This window comes from Nematolebias whitei, chromosome 14 (genome assembly GCF_014905685.2).
Source record: "Nematolebias whitei isolate Nwh7 chromosome 14, NemWhi1, whole genome shotgun sequence".
Lineage (NCBI taxonomy): Eukaryota > Metazoa > Chordata > Actinopteri > Cyprinodontiformes > Rivulidae > Nematolebias > Nematolebias whitei.
In genome coordinates, this window is record NC_056511.1 from 23415937 (window position 1) to 23437393 (window position 21457).

General features: G+C 40.1%; 1 protein-coding gene across 2 annotated transcripts in view; it reads left to right on the forward strand.

Annotated features, from left to right (window-relative positions):
- Positions 1-1989: 1989 nt before the first annotated feature.
- ppp3ca (protein phosphatase 3, catalytic subunit, alpha isozyme) overlaps positions 1990-21457 on the forward strand; it is a 47196-nt gene continuing 27728 nt past the window's right edge. For both annotated transcript variants that reach the window (XM_037688012.1, XM_037688013.1), the window contains exons 1-6: positions 1990-2128; positions 10805-11005; positions 18056-18180; positions 18279-18390; positions 18714-18859; positions 18937-19076. In XM_037688012.1, the coding sequence (XP_037543940.1) occupies positions 2074-2128; positions 10805-11005; positions 18056-18180; positions 18279-18390; positions 18714-18859; positions 18937-19076 (779 nt within the window). In that variant the 5' untranslated portion in view covers positions 1990-2073. The remainder of the gene's footprint in view (positions 2129-10804; positions 11006-18055; positions 18181-18278; positions 18391-18713; positions 18860-18936; positions 19077-21457) is intronic.

Below are 21457 nucleotides of genomic sequence, written 5' to 3' on the forward strand. Positions count from 1 at the left end.
CAGATGACATGATTCAACCTTTTTTGTTGTTATATACCTGGATGACTGAGAAAACAAACTTTGTGTTTTTGAAACCATTAGTGAAAAGGCCAGACTTCAGGGGTATCTGAGGCAGGCTTGAAACACAAGAGTCAGGGTGGCTTCTGGGTAATACCAGATGGCTAGGCCTCAGACTGATGAAGCCTCTTGGATGAGGGGCGAAACGTTTCTTTTTAACAAAAAAACGAAGTCCAGATGACTGATTCAACCTTTTTTGTTCTTCATTACTATAGTTGTATAAATTCATAATATAAATAGAATCAAGCTCATTATTTGAGTACTCTTAAATATTCCTAATATTAAATATCCTAATATTGCACCTTAGCACATATAGCAATAGCATTTCAATGTGTCTTCAATTTAAATGCTTCAACATTAACACTAGGAGATAGTTACTTATTGCAAGAGGCTTATTTTTCATTATCCATGTCAATACAAATACAGGTATTCAGAAATAGTATAACACCATCAGTGACATTTAATATAGAATAGCATTAATGTTTGATAATTGTTTTTCTTCAAGCACATTCAAATAAACGTATCAATACTGAGTTATTACAGAGGCCAATACAATAACCTGGAGGCTAGCGCTAACATGCTAGCTCCAGAAACAAACTGACAAACAAACTCACCAGTTCCCACTTTTAGAATACAGTCAGCTGAAGGTTTTTTTCACAAACAGAGACATCTAAAGGTTGAGAGGCATATCAGTCAGATATGGCAACATAGGCATTAGATAAAGGACTTTCAATGGCTTAAAGCCTACCTGCAGCAGCTAGCCTAGCCTTTCTCACACATAGCCTGGTCTCTCTCATACATAGCCTGGTTGTGAGTTTCGCTGCACAATCTGTTCTGGAAGCACAATCGAACCATGCATTCAGCTCAAGGTGCAGGAGTGTTGCGCCCAGAATCTTCCTATCTCATGTATTGGAAGAGGAGCTACTGTGCACGTACAACTTTTAATGAGAGTCTATGGGCAAAGATTTTTGCACCCTTGGGCGGAAATACATCATCAATCAGACAAAAATGTTGATAAACAAAACAATTTTACTCATCACTAACTATAAAATATTTATCGTACACAACTAAAAATATATATACATATATTGTGAAATATTTTTATTTTATTATTTCATTTTTATTCAACTTTTTATGTCTTATTCAAGGTAATGTGGTGGGGCGGCACCCTAGCGCCCTCTGTGGGCCAGCCGCCACTGGTCACAGTCAATTGTTTCTGTATGTAAACAACCACATGTTGCATCCTCATACTAATTTTGCTTTCTGATGTTTAATTTACGATCAGCATGAGAAAAAAAAAATTAAAATCAAATTCATTACTTCATGAATATTTTTGTTCTCTCCAAAACTTTGCAATTCCTTTAATTTGCAGACTTCACTTCAAAATAACCAGAATGTTCCTTTAAAGCAGTTCCTTTTAAAAGTCCAACATTGCTTTGATCGTTTTTGTTCCCAGAGAGTGTTTTTTTTTTAAACACTGCTTTCTCTAATGTTTGCAAAATAAGTAAAAATGAATGTTCAAGCCGAGCTTCACGCGCTCTCGTCATCAGGTATACCCAAGATCCCGGACACGGAAAAGTGGCGCGGCGTGTGCGTGTGGGGGCAGCCCCCCAACCCACACTCCTCCATCTGATGTCTGCATCAGGCAAGTCCCGTGAAACATTTGCGTGGGAGTTCCCTCCACCGCCATGTCGGGATAGTGCCCCCCCCTCCCCTACCACCCTCTCTCTCCCTCCCACCCTCTCTCCGCTCATCCTCCCCCACATGAGCAGCTCGGCAGTAGCAGCTCCTCCAGCATCAGCACCAATCCATCCCTGCATCCCGCTCAGCCTCCGCCTGCCCGGGGAGCAGCGTGCGTCCTCCGAGTGATGCCACAGCAGCACCCGGCGCATTTCGACGAGGAGTAAAAACCCAGAGAGTTGATCCGAAAGCTAGCGGCGAGGGGGGGAGGGGGGGCGAGAGAGAGAGGGAGACGGAGAGAGGAACTCGCTTCAGCCTCGGAGACGACAGCTGCCCATGAAGATGTCCAACGCTGACTCCGTCTTAAACCCCACCGATCGGGTGGTCAAATGTAAGTCAGCCTACGTTTTTTATACACCCCCACCCCCTTCTTTATTGTGGCTGTAGATTACATAACACACACCCCCACCCCCATCCCCGCTGCTGCGCTTCGGTGGAACGTGGCCTCCATTGTCTGCTCGTGCGTTGATGGTGGAAATGCGGCGATGGAAGTTGTGTTGATGGAAGTGGGAAACGAGGGGCTTTGATGTTGATAAACAATCCGGTTTTCTCTGCTGAGCTAACCCCCCCCCCCACCACCACCACCAGTGGAAAAGGGGGCCTCAGAGAGCAGCAGCAGCGTAAAGGCGCAGGACTTGCCCCCAGAACGAGACTTCATGACAGGAGAGGTGGAGGAGGAAGAGGAGCAGTGATGAAGCAGGATTTCATGGGTTTCAGCTGAGGGGGAAGAGGGCATGAAATTGACATTTTAATGTGTGTGTGTGTGTGTGTGTGTGTGTGTGTGGGGGGGGGGGGGGTACCAGGAGTGAGTCATGTTTTAATTTGATTAAAGGGGAAAAAAGAGACAGGGTCAATAAAGAACTGATCAGAGGAGGATGAAATGCTCCCCATTTTATTCACTCATTCATTCATCGTGGATCAGAACCCACAGTCAGTGTGTTATCATCATCATCATCTTCTTCATCATCAGGGCCCAGTCAGCATGAGCAACTTCCATCCGTTCACCTCCACAGCTGGAGAAGTGACGTGACAGTAAACGGGGTACGGATTGTTTCAGGGCCCAAAGTCCAAACATGCACAGAAAATCAGCCGAGTTCATCCCAGACCCGCCGCTCCGTCCTATACACTCACTTACCTAAATGTTCAGATATATCAAATAAAATACAATTAATCTCTTGATGCATATCATCCACCATCTTGTATTTCAACATTTCAGTTAGTGCTCGAACCATGTGATGAGGATGACTCTCAGCTACCACTGACCGAATTCTAGCTGTTTTTGTGTTTTAAGATGATTCGCTGTGACAGCCATCTTAAACTGAGTGCATCCTAAAAGTTGGTCAGTTGTAGATGCACATCTGGGGGGCGTGAGTGTGTCACAATATATTTTGCTAACACACAAACAGTGTTTGTGCCAATAGTCGTTGCCAAAGTTCAGAGCAAAAGTGTTGTGCGTTGTGTTGTGGTTCACACTCAGCCACTACCACATTAGCTTTTAGCCAGTTGTCTGTAAAATCAGCTGAGGTTTAGCCATGTTATTGTTTCATATATTCATTGGGGTGTGGTGGTCATCTTGTATTGCGTTGAGTTCCAAAGTTGAACAGTTGTTGATGAGCATCCATTCATTACTTTCTGAGAGTTTCATTAAAATCTGTCCAGCGGTTCATGAGATATTTTGCTAACAGACAGGTAATTTCATGTTTAGTGTTTTTTATAGGAGATCACACAGCTGCTAACTCAAACAATATCAAGCGCAAAGTTCACGTCAGAAAACGGCACAAAACCAAGAATCCTGACTGTTTTTCTGCTTTTGCAACACGTCTGTAATTCAAAACACTTGCGCGTTACGTTTGTTGGATTCTTGTTCATCGTTCTACCTCAGGCTTTTAGAAACCTCCTTCGTTAGCATCAAACCTCCTGAAAACAGGTCCACTCGTCTCCAGATGTGCTGCTCGTAACTCCTTATTCCTTGACAGGCATGTGGCTACTTCTTTTGTTACTTTTATCTGCTTTTCTATTTTCATACTTCTTTGAAACATCTTTTTTTGTTTTGCTCTCCCCAGAGGCATGAAATACAAAAAAAAAAAGTCTAAGAAAGTGAGCAGTGCAGCCATCAGGTGATCAAAGGAGGATGTGAAGACAGTGGTGATTTTGAAGCTGAAACGTTTCCTGCAGTTGTTGTGTGCACCACGTCCACCCAGAACCTGCATAAGTTATTTTCTTCCTATATGTAGCTCCAACCTATAAGCTTTAGCAGGTTTGAGACAGAGCATTAAAAACGGCTGGGCTGTGGAGTTTGTTTTATGTCACCGCTGTGCTGTAAACACCGGACGAAACGAGGCAATAAATCTGTCTGTGAGTGATCTTTCTTTCTCCTGACATATTATATGTCAGGTTTTATGACAGCCCAGCCTTCCTTTATCCAAGTATGATCTAACATCACCTCTAAAGACACAGTAGGAATTTTAAATACTTCCATCTGACGACAATTTGAATATTAAATTCATCATTCATTGATAGAATTCATATCACCCGCTGCTGCGGAGCGAAGAGGGAAATGTCCTCGGTCCCATCATCTGTCCGTGCATGTTGTGAGCATGACAACTTGAAAAACAAGTGAGGTACCAACTTCCATCCTGGTGTGTGGCTGCATCTAGGCGTAAAAAAGGTTACTATTGTAAAATTTGGTGGCCGCATCAAAAACCATTATGGCCACCACCATATAAGTCTATATGTAAATACTGTGAACTGGAAAACTTAAAAAATAAGCAACCTGTAGACTCCAATTTTGGTGTGGGGCTGCATCTAGGGTAAAAAAAAAACTTCAAAATCAAATTGGGTTGCCATGTCATAATCCAAGATGTCCACCACCATAAACTGGTCACCCCTATCATTTAAGGAAAGTATGCTTTCTAGTTTTTATATTGCTTAAAAGTATAGTTTGCTCAAATGATTTGGGTGGCCAAAGATTAATCTATAGATGCCAAGGCCACCTTTGGCCACCCTCTGGGTCCTCCATTACACCTCATGTTGGATAAAATGTCTCCCTCTATTCTCCAGGGTCCTTGTTCTTCTCCACAGCATAACTTCTACCCACTTGAAAAACTTACATCAAAAACATTAAGGTTTACTTATATTCCCTGTTCAGTTTCAGTCCAGAAAAAACACTCATCTCTAAAACTACAAACATTCACTATTCTAATTCCTCTGTGACGAGAGAGACATCGGAGCACTGCTAGTTTTTAAACTATCGTCTTTTATTGAAGAACGATGGCGTTCTAGATGTTTTGGACAAACCTTGAAAATACTGTTATGCACCATCTGATGTAAATTGTTTTACCTGTAAGAATCAGTTAGCTCTTAGAGTCCTTGTTTTGAAAAACTTTCAGCTACCACCACTCCAAATTTCAGCTCATTATCTGTAAGATTTGCTGACTTATATCAGGTTTTGTGTGCTGAGGTCAGTGGACTGTGGAGGCCATCTTTGCTAAACAGCTGTAGATACATCCAGTGATTATTTTCTGAGGGATTTATTAAAATACGTTCAGAGATTCTTGAAACACTTTGCTAATGTTACAAAGAAGTGACCGCACACTCAAAAACATTTTTACAGTTTGCCTTCAGCGGCAGGCAGCAATCAGCCGGGAGGTTCAAACAGCTGCAGCTTATAAAACTAATCCAAGTAAATGGAAGTGCGGAGAAGGACTCTGGTGGCCTTTAAGTTAAAAGCTTGACATGTATGTCTTTAGAAAAACACAGTCCGGTTCAGGTGAAGCTAGTGTTGCTGTTCAGGAACCAAAGGTTGCTCATGAGCTATTAGAGATGGGATTTATGGCTCTTTGAAAGGAGACGGGTCTTAAGGATCCATTCTTTAAAAAAAAAATGCTCAAAGAAGCCAGTGTTTTGAACTGGGAGTCATGCAGTATGTCCATACATAGTGACAACAATACAAATCATGCATAGGCCTGTCGCAATAAACAATACATCAATTAATCGCATGATAAATGAAAATTATCGACCTCGTTTTCATTTATCGGCTTTATTGTTTCTTCGTGTCTCTCTCTTTCTACTGAAGAACCTGCATGACAAAAGGCTCAACTCCAGTACTCTTCACTGACCCCTCCCTTTCTCTTTAAAATCTGTTTTAACCATCCAAAATCGTGTTTTTGGATCGTTAAAAGCAGCTAAGCTGAGAAGCTAAGCTACGAGCTAGGCTAACAGGCTGACCTCAGGGAAAAAACCTCCGTCTTATCAAAGCTCCAAAACTCACAGTTGAAGCCTGTGCCTTCGTCTAAAAAGTTTGTCTTTGCAAAAAGAAGCTGAGAACTTGTTTACTGATGTTTTATTAAAAGCTTTGTGTGAAAAGTGCTATGCTAAAGAGCTCAAACCACATGAGCGTCCACCATTTTGAGAACTGAAAAACAGGAACAAGAGACAGCCCATGTCAGGTCAAGGGGCCTCCCTCCCATTTTTCTTAAAGAGACACGCTACTCGCTCCCTCTTCGGTTTAAACAGTCTTATACTGCCATCCGGTGGTCAAACAAAGATACTACACTCAAAGCAAATTAACCAACACCAATAATGCTCAGTCAGGTCATCTGGACAGTTTCTTTTTTTCCAGAGACGTTTCACCCTCTATCCAGAGGGCTTCATCAGTCTGAGGAGTTCCAGGTAAACTGTTTTCCAACCAAGCAGTAAACTCCTTAAGTGGGTCAACCAGTTTGCTGGCGATAAGATGGTTTCTGGGGGCTGTCCTGTCCCCCGTCGACTCCTCCCAGGCAGGCAGCCACAGCCAAAGTGGTTCAAGGCAACTAAGTTCATGCTCAATCATCCAGGTACCACATTCAATAATGCTCAGTCAAGTCATCTGGACAGTTTCTTTTTTCTTAAAATTGACCATAATTACTAATTATTGTCAAATTTCAAACAATATTATCGTTTATTGCAATAATTTCTGAGACGATTAATCGCCCAGCAAAATTTGTTATCGTGACAAGCCTATTCGTACGGCCGTACTGCAGCGGCCATGTACGCTTATCAAATGCACAACTTCTCTCCATCCCTTCCTGAGCCCGGGTTCGCCAGTCATGTCTGCGGTCCTGCGCTCCGCCCGTTCTTCATCTCATTAGAACAGCACAGGAGCATGTGTGTGTGTGTGTCTGCAGCTGTGTGAAACACCAGGAAAAAAGAAAGAATGACTTGGTTCGCATTGCTTTAATGAGCCGTCGAAAAAAAATTGGATCATTCCTGAACGTCACATTTCTATTAGCAACGCCGCCATTTGTTTCACGTTTCGGAGTGAAACTCTGTCCTGGGGAGATGTGTGTATAAAAAAATACACCGTGAACCATACTGAGAGGTGATTTGACAATTTATCTTGCCGACTGCATGAGCAGCACATTACTGTATCTGCATAAACCTCCAGTGCAATTTGCAGTTTTGTGGCGCGCCGCTGGCTGCACTCCAACAGTCAGCTGCTGTTCCTGCTGCTGTTGCTCAGCAACGTACAGTATTTCAGAGTTCGGCTGTGCTCCGGTGCTGAGCAGAAGTCAGCTCTTCATCTCTGCACCATAAATCTACATCAGTGCTGCATGTGTGTCATCCTGTGTGTTTCTGTAAAACGTGTAGAAGATCTTTAGCTTAGCATCACATGTTCCTATTGGGGTTGGATACCGTATTTAAAGAGGATTACCTTTGAAATTCACAGATTACAATTAGCTTGTAAAAACAAGTGACTGAAGAAACAAACAAAGGCATGTTTTCTGTGAGATTACAGCGTGGATGACTAAGACTGAGTTGTTAAAGTAAGAAGCAGAACACAAGCTGAGCTGGCTAAAAAAAAGTAAAATGCTAGCTAAAAGTTTCAAACAGCAAAATAGTATAGAAGCTAAAAGTAGCAAAAGGCTAGCTAAATGTGAAATGTAGTAAAAGGTTTGTTAAAAGTTAAATGCAGAAAAAGGCTCGCCACAAGTTAAAAAGATGTAGCTAAAAATAGAAAGGTGAAAGTAGCAAAGCACTAGCTAAACGTTTCTAAATACTAACTTAAAATAGCAAAATCCTAGCTAAAGAGTAAAAGTATCTTCAAAAGGTTAGCTAGAAATTAACAGTAATAGAACTTTTAAATAAAAATCATTAAAAAACAAAATATTAGCTAAAATATACTAGTTAAAATATGTAAAAAAAAAAAAAAAAAACACCCCAAAAGCTAACTTTAACAAAATGCTACCTAGAAGCTAACAGTAATACTAACAGTAAAATACTAGCTAAAATAGCTAAATATTTGCTACAAGTATCAACAGGCTAGTTTGACTCTAAAAATCACAAAAGATTAGCTAAAAGTACCGTAATGTTGTTGTTATTCTTCTTCTTCTTTTGGCTTTTCCCTCTTGGTCACCATGGCGAGTCATCCTCCTCTGTCCTCACTCCAACTACCTCCATGTCCTCTCTAACTGCATCCATATATCTCCTCTTTGTCTTCTTCCTGGCAGCTGCATTTCTAACATCCTTCTACCAATATACCCACTGTCCCTCCTCCAGACATGTCCAAACCATCTCAGCCTGGTCTCTCTAACTTTATCTCCCAGTTGTTCAACCTGTGCTGTACCTCTGATGATCTCATTCCTAATCTTATCCATCCTTGTCACTCCTCAGCAGAACCTCAACATCTTCATTTCTGCCACTTCCAGTTCTTCTCCTGTCTTTTTGTCCATGTCTCTGTCTCCAGACCATACAACATAGCTGGTTTCACCACTGTCTTGTAAACTTTTCTTTTGACCTTTGCTGCTACCTTTTTTTTTTTGCAAATCACTCCTGAAACTTTTCTCCATCCACTCCATCCTGCCTGACCTCATCTGTTAGTCGGTCCATCACCAAAATTTGCCAAAGCACAGCTAAAAGCTAAAAACAGCAGAACTGTAGTTGAAAACTAAAAGTAGCTTAAGAAAAAATTGAACAAATCTCAATTTATTTTTCTGAGGAAAGCGCTTGGAAAAAAAAGGTAAATATGTTGAAAAGTATACATGTTTAAAAAATCGAGTCACAGCACCATCTCCAGAATGAGCTGAATATTTTGATAAATGAACGGCTAAAATGACACAAATCATACAATAAATAAGGAAAACAACGGAACATGATAATGTTGGATAATATTACTGATATTTAATTATATTTACTTCTTACACAACATGGCCACCTGTAATAATAAATGTAAATTAACAAAGTCAAACAATCAGACATCATGATTATAATGACAATATTAGATTTAAAGAGATGGTTCAACATTTTTCAAGTGGGGCTTTTTGAGACTATGAGAATGTGAACAATTAACATCTTACCTGTTGTAGATAGGACTTGGAACAATTTGAAATGGGAGAAATTGAGTTTAATTCTGATCAGATTGGTAGATAAAGGGCAGTCTGAGTAGAACCAATGATTAAATGGATGCCTGGCATCGTTCAAGAACTCTACAAGAAGTTTCAAGGACATGTATGTACAGCTAGCTGCTGCTGCTATTTGCATTTGTAAATAACTATAATTACATGTAAATAACCTTGTAATATGAAATCCACTGTGATATTTAGCTGTTTTTTTTTCTTCATATAAATACCTATGAAACATTTGAAAATGCTTTTATCCACCACTCAGACTAGCCATTGGCTCAATAGTCCAAGCAGAATTACTGTAAACTCTTAATTCTCCAAACGTAAGTTATACAAAAAGCAATTTACAGCAGGTAGGATATTACTTAATTAATTGTTAGTATCTTTTCCACAGATCCTCACTTTAAAAGATCAAATGTATTGCTTTAATTTTGTTTTTCTTCTAACATTTTTTTAGCTACGCTTTTAAAAACACACACAAAATTAATTCTAGCAGATTAAAAAAAGCGAAATACCAGAATGAATGTAATATTTTACACAAAAAAATATACAAAAAAGAAACTAGAGTCCATTTGAAATCATAAATATTTCAGTAGAAGCTAAAATTTACAACACAAACCTCTGAGTACATTTAGTTAAATATGGCTCCAGGTATTTTGCCTTTCAGTTATACTCAACTATAATTGTTTTTGCTAGTGTTATTCCCTGCAAACACCAATAATAATGTAAATCAGCTCAAACTCTGGTTTAACCGTCAGTTATGGACTCCAGACACGGGAGACTCAGGGTCCCTCGTCAGATCGTGGACTTCCTGCGTGCAGTTGTCCGACGGTGCTGAGTTTGTTCTCGCTGGTTAAGTGTCAAAGCACACGTCGCCATCACAGATACACGCTGCACACTGTGAAAAATCTTTGTGCCATTAGCTGCACTTGCTGGGGCTTGCCTCATTATCCCAGGAGTAGCATCTTTGAGATTTCTGGAGTTTAGCATCCATTATTAAAGACCTTCTTGATCATGTTGCGTTTAAGGCCCAGCTCAGAGGCTCGTTCCTCCTTTTCTCTTCATTTGGCGCTGCAGAAATCTGGCAAGCTCACTGCCATGCTGCTGCTGACTTGTGCTGTCCGTGCGTTTAAACAGATGCAACTGGACTTCAGTGGGCATAATCTTCCCTTTATGTGAATTATTCATAGCACAGACACTTAGAAAGAGTTTTCTGTGTTAATCCAGATGATCTCGATTAACGTCGGCCCACGATGCCCAGAGCTCGTAGTCACAGCACCCAGAGATCAGCCCCAGATTTAAAATAAAATAAATCTTTCTGCTGCCACTGCTGAAGGAATGATCTGTGGTTGGATTTCACAGCTTCACAGGCTGTCTGGTGGGTAGGTGACTGATGCATTTTAATGGCCACGCGTTTCAGCAATCCAGGAAGAGAGAACAGGTTATTTAAATGTTTCATGCAGCTCTCAGGAATGATCAAGATGCACGTCTGTACTGGAATAATTAATATTAAGCAACAGACCTGTTAATAATGGGGCGTTTGTATGTCGTGGAATACGAGGAGCTATTGTTTCTGTGTTTCTTAGCACTCAGATGCCATAAAGTGCCCGTATGTGCTCTGTCCTCAGCTGTCCCCTTCCCCTTGAGCCACCGCCTCACCATGAAGGAAGTATTCGACTGTGAAGGCAAACCTCGCGTGGACCTCCTGAAGGCCCACCTGACCAAGGAGGGCCGCGTGGAGGAAGCCGTGGCGCTTCGGATCATCAATGAGGGCGCCGCCATCCTCCGCCAAGAGAAGACCATCCTCGACATCGAGGCTCCAGTCACAGGTAGGCCTGTCGCAATAAACAATAAATCAATTAATCGCATGATAAATTAAAATTATCAACCTTATTTTCATTTATCGTCTTTATTGTTTCTTTGTGTCTCTCTCTTTCTACTGAAGACACTGGATAACAAAAGGCTCAAGTCCGGTGCTCTTCACTGACCCCTCCCTTTTTCTTTTTTCTTTAAAAGCTGTTTTAACTGTCCAAAATTGTGTTTTTGGATCATTAAAAGTAGCTAAGCTGAGAAGCTAAGCTACGAGCTAAGCTAACAGGCCAACCTCAGGAAAAAAACCTGTCTTGTCGAAGCTCCAAAATTCATGGTTGAAACATGTGCCTTCATGTAAAAAGCTGTTTTTCTCTGCAAAAAGAAGATGAGAACTTGTTTAATGATTTCTTATTAAAAGCTTTGAGTGAAAAATGCTATGCTAAAGAGCTCAAACCACACCGAGCGTCCACCGTTTTGAGAACCGAAAAAAAGGAAGGAGAGACAGCCCATGTCACGTCAAGGAGCCTCCTTCCCATTTTTCTTAAAGAGACATGCTGCTCGCTCCCTCACATCCATCCTTTGGTTCAAACAGTCTTATACTGCCATTCGGTGGTGGAAAAAAGGTACTAAACGCAAAACAAATTAACCAAAATTTCTTCGCAAATTTAACAATAATGACTAATTATTGTGGGGCAGCACGGTGGCGCAACTGGTAGAGCTGCTGCCTCTCAGCGAGCAGGTCCTTGGTTCAAACCCCGGTCCAGGGGCCTTTCTGGGTGGAGTTTGCATGTTCTCTCCGTGCATGCGGGGGTTTTCTTCGGGTACTCCGGTTTCCTCCCACAAACCAAAAACATGCATGTTAAGCTGATTGGTAACTCTAAAGTGTCCCTAGGTGTGAATGAGAGAGTGAATGGTTGTTTGTCTCGTTTGTCTCTATGTGTCCCTGTGATGGACTTGCGACCCATCCAGGGTGTACCCCGCCCCTCGCACAGTGATTGCTGGACATGGGCACCAGCGACCCCCGTGACCCAAAATGGAAAAAGCGGGTAAAGTTAATGGATGGATGGACTAATTATTGTCAAATTTCAAACAATATTATCGTTTATCGCAATAATTCCTGAGACAATTAATCACCCAGCAAAATCCATCCATCCATTATCTTTGACCCGCTTCTTCCATTTGTGGGTCATGGGGGTCGCCTGTGCCCATGTCCAGCAATCACCGTGCGAGGGGCGGGGTACACCCTGGACAGGTCGCAGGTCCATCACAGGGCAACAATATGATTGTTTATTGCAATAATTTCTGAGACAATTAATCGCCCAGCAAAATTTTTTATCGTGACAGGCCTAGTCACATGTATCCAAACGATTTCCAGATGTTTGACTGCCCCTGAAAAGAGAACCGAATGTGGAAAAACTAAGAAAGTCAACATTTGATCCTTTTCACAGATGAAACTTTTATCTGTCAAAGCAGGAAAAGCACAAGTGAAGTTATCTGATCATGTTGGCTGGTGTGGGGATTGTGATTGGCGCTGACTACTTTAAATGGAAGGCAGACATTTTTGTTATTTTTCTACTCTTAGAGTATGCTAGAAAGAAGTAGAGGATCTGTTGCAGTGTTTTTTTTTTGTTGTTGTTTTTTTCAATCCTTTTTGTAACGATAATGTTTGTTGGTTAAGATCCTCAGTCATCCAGGTCATGGTCAATCCAAAAAAATGTTAAAAATCAAAAACAACTGGACTTCCACCCTGAAGGAGAAGACAGTTCATTCCCATCCGAGAGGCTTTATCAGTTCAAAAATGTCTGGAACTCCTCACACTCCAGATGTTTTTGAACTGATAAAGCTTCCCGGATGGGAATGAAATGTCTTCATCTTCAGAGTAGAAGTCCAGTTATTTTTGATTTTGAACAATGTTTGTTCCCTGGATACACGACAGTGTCTGTTAGATTTTACTACCTCATCTTGGACAATTAATTTTAGGCTCAACTATGAACCGAATGGGATACGTTTATTAGCATAAATACATCTAATGTTTTTAAACAACTCGGTCACACACTTGTTTGTTTTTGTAAAATTTTCATGTAACTATCAAAGGAAAATTATGAGGAAACTAAGTCAATAATTTAACAAACTATTAACAAAGTCAATAATTTAACAGTGGGGAGTGGTGGCGCAGAGGTTAGAGAAGGTGGGCCTGTGATTGGAAGGTCACCGGTTCAACTACCGGTACCGACAACATCAAAATGTAGGTGGGATAGGTGACACACCCACACCTGCCTCCACCTTCATTTGCTCCTCTCTGGCTCCTTGAGCAAGGCCCTTAACCCCCACCATCTGCTCCCCTGAGCATCCATAGCAGCTCTCTGCTCCACACCGAGGGCTGTGGTAGCTCGGTGGTCTGTGCAGGAAGGGCATCCAGCGTAAAAACAATCTCCAAGTCTTCGTGCGAATTAGTTTGCTGAAGAAGGGAGCAGCCGAAATAAATAAATAAATAAAAATTAACAATACGTCCAAATGAACATTAGCAGTGGTGGACTGTAAAGGTTTGAGGTGAATGTCTTTTGTTCTGTGTAACAACCACAAAACTATACAAGTGTGAATGATTGTGTTGACAATGAACTCTTGTCCTGTTGGCATTATGGGGTGAAGTGAAAGTTCTTTTTCAGGTAAATCTAAGCGTTTCTGTGTTAGCGTTAGCAATAAATAAATAAAAATTAGCCACCGACCTTTGAGAATAGTTTATCACCTGCTATTTTCTTCTTATAAAAATGAAAATGAAAACAAATTCAAACCCAATAAAGAGCACATTTTAAACTTTACTTTACTGCTCTTGCTATAAATCTGATTTTAAAGGAATGCTAACGGATTTAGCATTAAAACATGTACGTATATAACAGTATGTCAAGGTTTATAAGTTTTTCCTCCAATTCTTCTACTTGACTAGACTGAAAAAATGGATTAGTATTTAATATATTTTATTTTAGGTTCCAGAGTTTTCAAACATTAGCTTAGTTGTCTACTAGTATCAGTCAGTTAGAATTAAGATGTGCAGTAAGGTGCTAATGATCATAACATGGTGGGGTGCTCTGATAAAAATAAAATAAAAAGCATATGAAAACCATAAAAGATCAGAAAGAATAAAACCTAACCAACTAACCTGCTGTAAACAGCTGAACATTCTGACTAGAATGATGAGGTAGCAGCTAGTCCAAACAGTGCCAAAGTGGATCATCGACGCATTAAAACAACTTCGGTCTGAATAATTTTTTAGTGGTTCATGTAAATACTAGTTATTACGACAGAACTTTAGGACCACGCTCAGAAAAAAAAAATTACATTGCCACACTAAAAAAAAAAATTAAAAGTCATAAAATTATGAGAATAAAGTTGTACGAGACTTTTTTTTCCAGCTCTCGTGTTTTTTTTTCTTTTCTACATGTCGAATCCACAATGCGACCTGTCAATCAATGCAGTAGGTGTGTCAGCAAATGACCAATCCGAAGCTAAATGACTCGTGATATTATCCGAACTACAACATGATAAAGCAGGTTTACCACATTTTAACTGTGGTCAAATGAAGAATGTTGAGCATCTTGTTAAGTCACATTTTGGTATTGGTTTTACAAATATGGAGGTAGTTAATCTGTTAGCACATCAGCATCAGTTTATTATCAGTACCAGGACTTTGAACCTGCTTACAGTAAGGTGGTACGCTGTGATGGGCTGCAGCAGCTCTCTGCAGGTACGGAGCATTTAGCTTCGAATTGGTCTTTTGCTGACACGCCTACTGGATTGATTGACAGGTTGCATCGTGGATCTGATTCGTGGGCGGCAAAAATAAAATCAACGAGAGCTGTAATAAACAAAAGTCTCGTATGACTTTATTCTCGTAATAGTAGGACTTAGTTCTCGTAATTTTGTGGCTTTTAATTTTTTTTTTTTTTTTTTTTGCGTGGCCCTAATGCTCTGTCGTAAGTTATAAACTTTACATTTCTGTTAGTTTTTCCATTACAATTATTTACATATTATCCCATGGATTTTGAAACAGGGCAAATAGCAGCAGCAGCTAGCTGTAGCACATCTGATGTAGCCAGGGACATTTTAAGCAGGACTATTATGATTTATTTTCTGCAATAACCAAGTAATGCTAAACAGACTGTGGTGCAAAGGTTTATTAAATAGTGTTCACGTGAACTAAGGCAGCTTCAATCTTGTCCCTGCTCGAGCTAGCTGTTAGCTCATCAATCTGCTCAGAATTCAGCTCCGTTTCTCCAAACTGAGATCCTTCAAAGAGCTTTCTACAACAAATAATAGTTTGTGACCTTTCCACAGAAACCCTCTTAAAAAGATCTGAACTGTCCCTTTACCTTCAGCTGATGTTTCAGTCTCATTTAGATGAAGGCCTCGTGCCTTCATCTTCATGTTGTGTACGGGCATCAGTTTTGTTGTGTTAGTGTTTTTATGAGCTGTAGGAATTTGAGTGCAGCTTGCATGCATGCGTTGTTGGGCGTATGTGTACGCATCCCGTGTCTGTGTGTGCATGTGTGCGTTTGATTGCTTTAGTCATAGGCAGTCTCCCACACACATCGCTCTAAGCTTCGAGTGGGCGAAGGCCACTGTGGAGCTGATGGAGAAGACGGAGAAGCGAGCGGAGATGGAGGAGGAGCAGGAGAGAACCAGAAAGAGCGAGATGATAATAAAAAATTGAAGGCAGTGAGGAAATGAGATGTAGGTTGGCACTCCAGAGCTGGGGTGTTCACCATAAAAAAGTACATTCCCCCCCCCCCCCCCCCCCCCCCCCCGGGGGTTTCAAGATTCTTCCACCCCTCCAAGACGAAAGCAGCTGAGAAGCGAGGCCTTCCAGCCAAAGCTCAGATAAATATCTCTTTACTTCTAGACCCTCAAATGCAGCTCATACTAGTTTTGCATTAATTGTAGTACGGTGGGTTCAAATTAAAACTCCAATGTATTCTTGTAAAAAACAACTCTTGTTTTGTTAATAAGCATGTTGTTGCCAACAGAATCATTTATTCTTGATGTGTTTACTAACAACATGGCCGCAATGCTCCGCCATGTTGCCAGCGTAACACTTCAAGTATTTTCTGATGTAACTGGTGCAGATGTTGTTGTATACATCAGCTTCAACATGTACTGTATGTGAAAGACAATCCGCACGACACAACACTTTCACCAGTGGTATTGTTTTTTTATTTGTTGGCAGTTCGTGTCATTGAAAAACCGAGCAGAAAATAAAAAGGGCATATTTTACATCACTGCAGATGTCTTTAGAGGATGGATAAAAGAATCATTTTTCTTGTGTTGCTGTGACATGAGCATGAAAAGTTTAACAGAGACGGACGGAAAATATGTCATGCTTTCAAGGTTCCGGTAAAGTACTTTAAGGATCGTTCATGTCGAAGTCTCTTTGCTAAAAAAGTGTTTGATAGTTTGGAATGGTAAACAGAAACACGTTTTAATGCTTTTATTTTTTTTTTTTACATCAACATGTCAGAAATACAGTTTGAGTTTTAAACTGTGTTTTAAATACATATTGCTTGATAGGTCAGCATTTCCAAATATCAGCTGCACCACTGAGCAGTTGAGCTCGACTCCAGGCTGGGGCCTTTCTGTGTGGTGTTTACATCCTCTCCCCGTGCACGCGTGGGTTTTCTCCAGGTCCTTTGGTTTCCTCCCACAGTCCAAAAACATGCCAGCAGCGGCCTTAGCCTCCATAGAGTAATCTTCAGCCATCCTAATCATTTAAGGAAACACTACTTTTAAGCAATATAAAAACTAGGAAGTGTGGTTTCCTTACATGATGGGGCGGCTGGTTTACATATACAGTAGTCCGTCGCTACTTCGCAGTGCGTTTATCATGAATTCGCTCTATCACAGTTTTTAAAAATAAAATTGGTTGGCTGACTGATGGATGAGCCGCACGATCAGCCTAGAATTTTTATTTCAAATAAATTATTTTAAATGATTTAGCACCTGCTGCATCTTTGTGCAGCCCACACTGCAGGATAAGCTTCCTGCTGCAGCTGATCAGCTGTTCTACGTGCAGAACATGGAAGTGGGCGTGGCCAAGAGCGCTTGCAGGTGGTTGAGAGCAGCAGAGGCAGAGAGCTGAAATCATGACATTCTGTGCTCTTTTAGAGCGTTTCGAGTTTAGAAACAATGTTTAGAATATTGCAAGAGTGTGGGAAGGGTTTAAAATGCCTTAATATCTCTCTCTATATAAATACTAAAATAAACTACTACTTACTACTTGTACTACTATTCCTACTTTGCGGTTTTTCACTTATTGGGCGTCTTCAGGATACAGATCGCCCGCGATAAACGAGGGACTACCTTACTGTATATAGGGTGGTGGCCATCTTGGATATTGACTTGGCAACCTCATGGCCACCTGTCTTTCACCTAGATTCAGCCACGCAACAAAGTTAAAGTTGGCACTTTGCTTATTTTTCAACTTGGCTTCCCAATTTTTGAAAGTAACCTTGCCTAGATGCCAAACCATAAAGGAAGTTGCTACATCACTTGTTTTTTTATTTTTATTTTCCACAAGTTATCACTCTCACAACATGCACAGATGGACGAAAGAACAGGTGGATGAACAGATTGCATTTCCAGACCCACTTCTTTGCTCTGCAAGGGGGGGGACAAAAATCTCCCTCTGTTTATCTCCACTGTGTAACTACTCCCCACTTGCATACTTTGATCCCAAAACATTAAGGTCTACTTAATTCCCTGTTCAATTCCAGTCCAGAAAAACACTCATTTCCAAAACTTTGATGCAACGCTTGTTCAAACAGACATTTTTTGTCTACATTAAAACTCTTGACTTAATGCTATGTTCACAAACACACCATCCTTCTTTCATTAGAGTTGTGACTGAGGCTGTGAAAATGTTCTGAATGGAAAATAAGCACGACTAAAGCTTGAACGCAGCGCTTATATCTAAAACACTGAGGTTCATACTTACGCAGAAAACACCTCAGCCTATAAACCAAGGTGTTCAAAGAGCTATTTCTCAGTAGATGTGTTGTCCTCTGGTTGCCTTCTAGTCTGTGGGGACATCCATGGGCAGTTCTTTGACCTAATGAAGCTGTTTGAAGTGGGAGGATCGCCGGCCACAACGCGGTACCTGTTTCTCGGGGACTACGTCGACCGTGGCTACTTCAGTATCGAGGTGAGGTCATCCTCTGTGCACGTGAAGAGGAAAGTCAACAGGAAACATGCATCACTGGTCGCTCTAACAACTAACCCTGTGTGTGTTCGTTCTGACAGTGTGTTTTATACCTTTGGTCGCTGAAAATCCTCTATCCAAAGACTCTATTTTTACTTCGTGGAAATCATGAATGTAGACATTTGACAGAATATTTCACCTTCAAACAAGAATGTGAGTACTCCAGCAGATTTTTTAATTTATTTTATTTTTATATATTATTCTTTTCTTCCTGTCATGGTGGAGTCATGTGTAGCCTGGAGCACTTCTGCAGGAGAGCCTTGGTCGTCAAGTTGAACGTGTGCAAGTAGAAAAAGCTAAAACTGTCTGCGAATAGTCGAATATCAGTCACATCGCCAATGACCCATTTGACATGTTGAACTTGTAAACATCGTTTTGCAGATGTTTTGTTGTTATATCTGAACTGTTGCTTAAAATAAGAAGTCAGAATTATTTCTGTTTGCAAACATAAAAGCTGTATTTCCTTCTCTCATCAGGTAAAATCAAGTACTCAGAGCAGGTGTATGACTCATGCATGGATGCATTTGACTGCCTTCCTCTGGCTGCACTCATGAACCAGCAGTTCCTGTGTGTCCACGGTGGCCTCTCACCTGAAATACACACCTTAGACGACATTAAAAAGGTAAGAGCGTCCCGCTTTTAGCAGCGTTTTGTCCATGCTCTGTTCTCACGCTTAAATTCTGCCTCTTCGGATTAAAGTTGGATCGGTTCAAGGAGCCGCCGGCGTTCGGGCCCATGTGTGACCTGCTGTGGTCGGATCCTCTGGAGGACTTCGGCAACGAGAAGACACAGGAGTATTTCAGCCACAACACGGTGCGAGGCTGCTCCTACTTTTACAGGTGAGCTGGGCCTTGCTGGTTTGCATCGTTCCAAAAGCAACATCTTATTAATATTGTTACTTTGATACTTAAAGGGATAGCTCAGATCCTTTGAAATGTTGTTATATGGTAAAGTTATAAGCAATAAATATCTTACCTGCTGTCTCAGTTTGGAGAGACAGAGCTAGTGTGACGAGCTAACAGCTAATCTGAGCGGAGCAAATACCAAAATGAACCGACTGCATCAGACTGACATTTCATGTGATATTCCTGCTGCAAGTGCTACAGCTATCTGCTGCTGTTATTTGAGCTGACAAATATTTAAACAGATTTTTATGTGATAATCAGCATAATGGGAAACTAGCAGTGTAAATGTTTATGACCACTATGAACCTGAGCAGGTTCTTGGTAAAATGGAAGGAGAATTACAAGTATTAAAGAAATGGTGTGACAAAAATAAATTATCACTAAATTATGATAAAACAAAATTAGTAATATTTAGTAACAAGAAAATAAAAAATAATGTAAAACTCATGGTAAACAGTATCAAAATAGAGCGAGTGTATGAAATCAGATTTTTGGGGGTGATACTTGATTACAAATTGCAGTGGAAAGCTCATATTGATAATGTAAAAGCTAAAATGTCAAAAACTATTGCAATACTGAAAAAAATACTGTTGTTTCATACATCCATACATGAATAATTGTGTTGAGATCTGGGGAAACTCGTATAAAACCAACACAAAACCGGTCTACATGCTCCAGATGAAAGCTATTTGAATTATAACTGCGTCCGATTATTTTCATCCAACAAATGACATATTTCTTACATTGCATATTTTAAAAAAATTATGACTTAGTAGAGCTCAGAACAGCGCTGATTATGTACAAAGCCTATACTAAACTCCTTCCAAAGTGTATACAATAGTGGTTCAAAATTAAAGAGAAAAACTTTGAGTTAAGAGAGAAGGATTTATTAAAAAAAAAAAGGTTAGGACAAATATTAAAAACAAAGGGATTCAGGTGTGGAATAGTTGTTTTTCACTCTTTAAACAAAAAAATGTAAAAAAAAAACCATTTACTAAACAAATATAATAAGGTTTGGATTGTTTTATTTTTCTTTTTGTCTCTTTTCTTTTTTTGTGTGTTGTTTTTTATGAGCTTGTCGATCAACTTAGCTGGAATTCCTTGATATGTTTTAGAAAATTATATAGGAAAAAATCTGCTGCTTTGATTTTCATGTATAACAAAGTGAAGGTATAATAAGCTCGTGCTTCTACCGACACTTTTTTTTTTGTCTACACTTTGTGTTTTTGTGTTCTTGATTTTTTTTTTAACGAAACCGGTTTGGTTCAGAATTTGTATGTAAATTTAGTGACAGGACTGGATAAGCCATTGCTTCTTCCTGCTCCCTTTTTGAACATTTTTGTTTTGTTTCCAGAATATTTTGGTGGTAATATTTATGTTTTTATTTGTTCATGGTTTTGTTGAAAATGTTAACTGTTTGAAATGAAATAAAGAATTATTATAATTATTATTATAAACTTTGAGAACGGCGTTCTCACTCATACTAGCAGTTAGCTCGTTAAGCTGCTCAGAATTACAGTAAACTCTATTTCTTCAATAAAAGAGTTAACTATAAGATGTTATTTATTCAATAACAGTTCATAACTGCAGAGTTCTTTATAAATGAAGACATCCCTAATCTGATATGTTGTTGCTGCATTTTGTTGTCACGTTAACTCCATAGTGTGTACTGGTTGCATCAGCTCATTAGCTCCCATGTGGCTCACTGCACATCTCTTTACACATAAAAAGAAGATGGAAGAAAGAGAGTGGCACAGATAACACTAATTTAATCTACTTTCATCTATTAGCAGCGTTACACTGATTCTGTGCACACCCTGGATATTTAAAATAGATGTTATAATTTTAGATTGTCAATAGATATCAGGCACGTGACAAAGCCTTTCTAAAAGAAAGCACATTTAACAAAGAGACGGAAAACTCAGTCCTCAAATCATTTTAGTGTCAGTCATGTTAGGGAAGAACATCTGAGAGGGGAGCACTGATCTGATACTGTTGTGGGATGGATGAGAGCTGTGGAAGAAGGTGTGGTGGTGAGAAAAGATTAGGTGGGAGTTGTAGTGAGTTTTCTTAATGAAGGCTCAGAAGAGACCTCTGCATGGGAGCTGCACTTCTGCTTCACTCAGAATGAGTCAGGACGACTCGCTGTGCTCCTCTGAAGAAGAGGAGACCATTCTCTGGATGCTGTGTGCAGGATAGCTGCAGCTGGGAGTCACTTTAGTACCTGAATGTAATTTTCATGTGTTTGTCAGTCATAACAAAAGTGTCTATAATATATATATATATATATATATATATATATATATATATATATA